This window comes from Condylura cristata, unplaced genomic scaffold, assembly GCF_000260355.1.
Source record: "Condylura cristata isolate star-nosed mole 26May11 unplaced genomic scaffold, ConCri1.0 scaffold00022, whole genome shotgun sequence".
Lineage (NCBI taxonomy): Eukaryota > Metazoa > Chordata > Mammalia > Eulipotyphla > Talpidae > Condylura > Condylura cristata.
In genome coordinates, this window is record NW_004567123.1 from 28,890,685 (window position 1) to 28,898,081 (window position 7,397).

Below are 7,397 nucleotides of genomic sequence, written 5' to 3' on the forward strand. Positions count from 1 at the left end.
GGGGGAGGAAACGCTGTTTTCCCCTCCACGCCCCACTCTGGACTTGGCAGACATTAGGGCGAGTCCTGAGGACACCCACAGCTGGAGGGTGGTGTGTGCCGCTGATAAGGCAGCTTCCGGGGCCACGGTGGCCCTCTTGCTTGCATCTCGTAAGTCTCATACTCAGCTTCAAGATCTAGTTGGAGTCACCTCTTCTGGGAAGCCCTCCAGGAATGATCTCATCTTTTCTTTTTCTGTTTGAGGATCTTGTTTTGTTAACTCTGCCATAATTCTTACCAAATGCATTTGTATTGGCTGTTCCTGCTTCCGCCCATAACTCATCATCACTAGAAGTTACAACTATGACTTACCATCTATGTGACTTTGTATGGGTTACCACTCTCTGAGTCTCAGTTTCCTCATCTGTGTACTGAGGCTGATAGTATCTAACTTAGATGAAATAATACAGACAAGGCACTGGGGACATAATGATCACCTCTGGATCTGTGGCAGTGGATCTGGGTCAGTGGAGAGAATGAATGAATGACCCCTGGGAGGGTAAACAGATAAGGCTAACGAGCATTTATTGAGCACTTTCATGGGTCAGGAAGGCACTGGGGTCAGATCTTAACATTCATGATCTCCTTTAAGCCTCTTGACAAACCCTTTAAGGGAGGGACTATTATAGCCCCATATTACAGATGAGGAAACTGAGGCTCCAGTAGTGAAGGACCTTGAGGAAGGATGCCCAGCTAGTAGGAATTGGAATTACAGCTGATCAAGTTTGAATGAATGGATTTCTGGGGGCCAGGGGTGGGAGGACAAACGTGTTACATCTTATAATCATGGCTTTAGAACAGGAGGCTCTTGGACGCAACTTAGCCCTGAGGCTCTAAGCTTGGGGTCCACAGACTGGGAGACTGATGAGTTCCAGGCTCAGGCTCAGACAGACAAGGTCTCCATCATTCTTCTGACCTCTTCGTCTCCTGCCAACCACCCAGCTCTGCTTCTCCTGGAGCTCCAACCAGGTGCCCTATTCTACTGTAGCCTGAAACTCCAGGGGGCCACACAGCTGTGGAAAGCCCTGCTGTGGCCTTGAAGGAGCAGGACCTCCGCTGGGGACCCCTGCCTCCTCCCTTGGCACTGTGGGGAAAAGGGAAAGACAACTGGGTAAAGGGAAGAGCTCCTGCCTGGGAGGCCGTGGTTCTAAGAACGACAAAGCTACAGACAGCATCGGGGCACTGGCATTTGTTGAACACTGGCCAGGCACTGTCCCCATCACTGGACAACACAAACCCTTTCACATCCTCTTAATTCTTTGAGGTAGGTTCTGTTGTTAACCTCATTTGACAGATGAGGAAACTGAGGCCCAGAGAAACTGAGGTGACTTGCCCGGAGCCAGGCCACGTGTAGGACAGGGGTCACCGCTGGGAGTCCTGGGACAGGCCACCGCCACGGTCTGGGTGGCTTTCCCCCTCCTTAAGCCAGAGTGCCAGCTCCTGGGTTCCGCGGTGACTAAGATGGTCTCCTGCAGTGCCCAGCACACAGTAGGCGCTTCGTGAGTGAGCAGCCCCGCAGGGGGGACTCGGAGCAATGGCCGCCAAGTCAGGGATGAGAAACCCGCCACTTCTCCTCAGGCAACGCCGCCCTAACTCCCTCCCACCCCCACAGCCACGCAGAACCCGTTCTCGCTGCAGTTTTAATGACGTTGGTCAGAATTCCCGCACCCCTGGGCCCAGAGCAGCACACCCCGCACTGGGGGGTGGCCTCGGGCAGTCCACCCCTCACAAAACCCCTCCCGTGCGGTGTCCTGGGAGAGTGGAAGGTTTGGGCAGCGGGTGGGGAGCAGGGGAAATGCTTCGTCCTCCGCCTCCTCAGGTCCCGGCTGGGGTGACCCACGGCCCCTTCTTTCGGCCGGGCGATGGGCTAGGAGGCCTCGGCCTCGTCGTCCGCGCGGTGGCCGGCGTAGAGCGCGGCCAGGGGCCGGAAGCGCGGGCCCCAGCTGCTGAGATAGGCGAAGTCCTGCTCGGAGCCCGACGAGCCGCTGTGCAGCGAGCTGAGCGAGGCGGCCGGCGAGTCCGCGCCCTCGAAGGCGTAGGTCTGGAAGGCGTCGTAGGGCGGCACCGACAGGTCCCCGTCCGCCAGCGCCACCTTGCGGCTGATGAAGTCCCTGAACACCGAGAAGTCCGGCTCGGGGCTCGGCGGCCCCTGCGGCAGCGAGTGGCGCTCGGAGGGCAGGCCTGCCGGCGGGGGGCTCCCCGCGTCCCCGCCGCCGCCGCCGCCGCCGCCCGCGTCGCCGCCCTTGAGCTCGCCGAAGTCGTAGAGGCTGCGCAGCGCGGACATGTCGTAGGCCTCGGTGTCCTGCTCCCCGCCGCCCTCGTCGTTGTATTTGATGACATTGTCCCGCATGTCCTCGTCCTCTTCCGAGCTCAGATGGCTCTTGTGGTGGCGCCTGAGGGTGAGGATCAGCAGCACCAGCACTGGGCAGGAGACAGAAGCGGGCAAGTGAGGGCTGAGCCCCCCAGGGCATGCTGCCCTCCTCCCAACCCTGCTGAGCCAGCCTGGTCCAAACCCTAGGGGCAAGTTTCCTGTGACTTGGTGCAGAAACCCCTTTTCACAGTCCTGAACTGGCCATCAGCAAAGACAGTGAGCTGCCGTCAGGGGAGGTCAGCTAATGGACTGAGCCACCCTGGGTGAGGGCAGGCAGAGCTGTGCTGAGATTTCAGGAGGTGTTGAGGGTTGACCCCCACCTGAGGTCTCCGTTCCACAGGGCTCTAGGCGCTGGGGTGGGGGAGGGATGTAGGGGGCATCTGAGGGGCATCAAGAGCTGTCCTGGCCTTGACCTCTCACCCCTGCTTTCAAGTTTCTTGCAGGCTTCCCAGAGAGCTCCGGGACAGCTCCCGCCCCAACCCCCTCTCCCCAGAACTTGTTAGAAGTGCAAATTCTCTCTCTCCCTGGAGCCCCCGTTTCAATAAAGCCCACAGGCCACCCAGCACTGACCCTGCAGCTTGCATAAGTCTGTCTCTTCCCACCCCAAGGGGATGCCCAAACTAGCCTTGAGGACCAGGCAGGCTTGGCTTGCAGGAACATGGAAGCTTGCTGAGTGCCTGCATGGGGACCTGGCTGGAGGCTCGTGAGTGAAAAGCAAGTGAATGGATCGTCTCTCTGCTTTCTTCTGGGGCTCCCAGGAGGCCACGTTCTCTTCCTCCACCTCCCCGCCCCCCCCCAAGCAGGCTCCTCTCCTCTGCCCTCCACATCAGCTGACTCCCTCTCCCCTGCCCTCGTTCAGTCTGGCGGCTCTAAGTTCCATTTGCAGGCTGACAACCCCATCTCTCAGCCTCCAGCCTGCACTTCTCTGAAGTCCAGATCGTACAGCCAGTTTCTGACTCAGTAAGTCCTCTGGCTGGGCCGAGAGAATCTCAACTTCACATGTTCAACTCGGAGATCGTGATCTTTCCTCTTTCCCACCTGCCGTCTCCCCACCTCAGTGGTGGTGACCTCTGCTTTCCAGGCACTTGAAGCTTTTGGTATCACTGGTTCACTGGTAACTCCTAGTAGCTACAATAGTTTAGCACATAGGGCATCTGTCTGGGTGGATAAAAAGGGAACTGAGGGATGAGTGAGAGAATTCAAAGGAGAGGTGGGCGAATGGATGGACAGGCATGTGCTGGGCACTATGCCAGGCACCAGACTCTCCCAGCTGCTCCAGCCAGTGGGGAAAGCATCTGCCGGGCCCATGGGCCAGGTGTGGGCTCGTGACCTAACAAGGTGCTGGTGAAAGGGAAGGGTGGGGGGGGGCGGGGGACAGGCCCGGAGGGAGGGTAGGTGTCAGGAGAGAAGTGGGAAAGATGGATGGACAACTTTTGAAGCTGGAGGCCCGGAGCTGCTAGGGGGATGCCCGTGAGAGCAGATGGTGGGGAGCGCGGGCGGCGGGCGACAGATGTGCCAGGCCTGATCAGCGATTCCGCCCGTCACCTTTAGAGCACTGATGTGCACTTTCTTCATTTGTGGGCAATTAGGCAGAAATTTGTTTGCACTGCCTTGGAAAATGAAACCGCTGTAAAGTGCACCCTCTGGAAAAAGGGTTTCTGAGCCATGGGCTGGGGTGGGAAATGAAGGGGGCCTGGGCTTCTCAACTATGGAGGAGTCTGCCCAGGGCTTTGGGGGGGACCTGCGGAGGGGGCTGGGCCACGGGCAGGTCCTGTGCGGGCAGCTGGTGGGCCGTGTCTGCATCGGTGGTCAACAGCGAGGGGGCCGGGTCAACAACAGGGAACTGAGCTCAGCTCGTATCTGCATTCGGACCTCCCCTGAGTGCTTTAGCTCGGCTGTGCCCTGAAGATCAGCAGCATGGACCACACGAGCCAGTGAGAGGTGGCAGGGCCTCTCCAGCCCGTTTGCTGTCCGTAACTGGACCTCTTCACTGGGAGCCTTGGAAATTCAACTGGCCGTAGGTGGAACTGATACAGGGTGGATTTTTGCCTCCAAACAAACCTTAAGACTTTGTTTCAGTTGCCCCCAGGTTTTGCCTTTTGTGTCGATACACAGCAGATGGGTATTAAAAGGAGCAGAGTCCTTCAGAAGACTAGCGGTGTGTCCTCATGCAAGTCACTTGACCTCTCTGGGCCTCAGTTTGCTCATCTGAAAAATGGGGCTGATACGGCTGAGTAGACGTCTATGAGGTTCACCAGAAGTCCTACCCAGGAATCAGATGGGACAAAAGCTACAAGAAAAAATTTAAATGCTTGGTTTTTACAGATTAAGAAGTGTCTGGTTGTGTGGCGGATGGGCCAGCAGCGACAGTCCCCAGTGGGGGTTCCTACCCCCTGGAGTTGGTGGGGGGCTGCTCTGTGTTTAGACTTTTCATACCTAGGACCTGGAGAGCACCCAACAGACCAGAGCTTCCTGGAACAGAGAGGGGAACTGAGGCCCCTTGGGGCTACCGGGGAGGGCAACCCGGACCCCAGGATGAGAGCCGCAGGGGTGGGCAGCCTCGACCGACTCACCGACCAGGATGAGGACGCAGACCAGGAGGGCGATGAGCGCTCCAGGGCTGAGGGAGGCGGCCATGACGAAGGCCGTGGTGTTGCAGGACTGGATGGCGCCCGAGCTGTCGCAGCCACAGATGCGGATGGTGAGCGTGCCCGTGCTGCTCAGCGTGGGCGGCCCGCTGTCCACCACCAGGATGGGCAGCAGGAACACGTCCTGCTCCTGCCGGTTGAACCCCAGGTGCTGTGTGTGCACCGCGGCCGTGTTGTCTGTTCCAAAAAAGGGGGCGGCGTGTGACTCCGGGCTGGGGTCCCCGTCTCTGCCCCTCCTGACCCCCCCTTGGGGTTTGCCTCCCAAAGCCCCAAGCTGCTGTCTCCTGGCTGCACCCTGAGTCTCGTGTCCCTGATTTCCCAAAATTCTGCCCCCAGCTGTCCGAAGATTCTGTCCCCAGCCACATAGCCCACACTTTTGTCCTTAGCTGTCCCAATATTCTATTCCCAGCTGTCTTTCAAGATTCCGTTTTCAGCTATTCCCACACTTTGTCCCCGGCTATGCCAAGGTCCTGTCCCCAGCTAGCCCAGGATTCTGTCTCCAGCTGGGCCAAGGTCCTGTCCCTGGCTCTGTCAGTTTTTTCAGTTATTGTCCCCACAGCTTGCTTTTGTTCCAGACTCTGCCTCGGCTGCCCGATGCCTCTTGACCCTGGGGTCCTTGGGCTGAGGCTGGCTCCACCCTGACAAGTCCCAGGCCTCCCGGGGTGATTTGGGGGGGCTGGCCAGCAACTGCCCCTGGCTGAGGGAGCTTTCTGTTGGGAGTCTTTCTCTAAGAGGCTGAGCCTGGAGGGTAGGGGCAAGCCCCCAGGACCTTACTCGGGGATCCCAGAGGACCAAGGTCTCCCCAGTGCCTCTTTAGCACATGTGCACAGCTAGAACAGGAACACCACCATTCAATGCGCTGCTGTGAGCTGGAGGGGGCAGGGGGACCCAGGTCAGCATCTGGCCTCTGGCTATGGGCTCAGCGGGTAGATGGTGCCTCCCTCCTCGGCTCCTTCCCTCGCCCCGCCTCTTCCACACCTCTCCTGGGAAGCTGAGGCCATCCCTAGCCCTTGGTCACTCTGATGGCTCTTCCCAGCCAGGCTGCCAATGCAGTGCTGTCCTCAGAGTCCAGGCCCCTATCCAGTCAACTCCACAAAAGAGGACCCTGCCTTCTCCTGGTCCTCACCCCTGAGTCCTTCCTGCCCTCAAGGCCATCAGGCTGCTCTCTCTGACCTCAGGCCTAGACAGCTTGGGTCTCCTCCCCATCCCCATGACCTAGCCTCTCCTCCGCAGTCCCAGTCAGGGTCCCTGTCCCGCCTTCCCCACCATGGACACAATGCAGGCAAGAGTCCCAGGAAGGCTCAGCTGTGACCTCGGGCGCCTCTGTGAAGTGAACCAGAAATCCAGGTGCAACAAGACTCCCCACGGGTTCAAGCCGGACACAGGGTTCACTGTATTATTCTATCTACTCTTTACACACATGTGAACATTTCCATCATAAACATGTTAAAAAAACAGTGCTGAGCTGATCATTTCCTAGCTTGGGAATTTCATTTCTCTGGACCTCACGTTCCTCATCTGCAACCGAGGAAGATAGAATCGAGCTGGTGTGAGGAGGACATGGTATAATTCTTGCACAACCCCTGGCAGTCCTGGCATGTAGGAACGCTCAATAAAGGCCTGTGGTGACGTTTTTCACGCAGCACCCCGCCCCCTTTGCTGCTCTGGGTCTGGGCTGCCCTGCCTCGATTCCCGAAGTTCCCGCTATCTGGAACACCCGCTCCACCTTCCTGCCTGGGCAAATTCCTCATCTGTCATACTCCAGCTAAATGTCACCTCTTTTCTGCGGCCTCCTTTCTCCGCTTCCCTGGGAAGGAAGGATTTATGGCTCCTTCTTCCCTGCTCTGACTGTGCCGGTGCCAGGCACACTTCTGTTAGAGCACTTGTCACGTTGCTTTAAGTCAGTGTGAGCCTGTCTCTTCCCTGGCACTGGGCCAGCCTTGAAGAATGATGCTCACGGGAGCCACAACTATTGGGGTAACTGGTGGTCCCAGACCAGCTCCTCAACGTCTGGCTTGAACTCCAACCCTCCTGTCCCTAGGGTCGGTCAGCTCCAGCTTTGTAAACATCTGGCTTCCCGTGGGGGAGAAAGGACACTCAAGAACAAGGTGGGGGGAGAGGGAGTGTGTGGGGCTCCTTGGTACCCACTGGGTGCGCTGTATGCATCCAGGCCTGGGTGGCTATTTTAGACACTTGGAATGTTTAATCCTCACAACTACTGAGAGTTGTGTCATCATCCTTGTTTTATATATATGGAAGGTGATGCTCAGAGAGAAATGATTTCTCTGAATTTATTCAGTAAATTTGGTAGCAAAGCTACCTTTCCCATCTACCCCCCCA

At 57.8% G+C, this 7,397-nt stretch overlaps 1 protein-coding gene across 1 annotated transcript in view; it reads right to left on the reverse strand.

Moving 5' to 3' along the window:
- Window positions 1–1,671: 1,671 nt before the first annotated feature.
- Window positions 1,672–7,397, reverse strand: part of CDH22 (cadherin 22, type 2) — a 52,158-nt gene continuing 46,432 nt past the window's right edge. The window contains exons 9-10 of the mRNA XM_004687040.2: window positions 4,983–5,234; window positions 1,672–2,459 (exon numbers count right to left, since the gene is read on the reverse strand). Of these exons, the coding sequence (XP_004687097.1) occupies window positions 1,906–2,459; window positions 4,983–5,234 (806 nt within the window). The 3' untranslated portion in view covers window positions 1,672–1,905. The remainder of the gene's footprint in view (window positions 2,460–4,982; window positions 5,235–7,397) is intronic.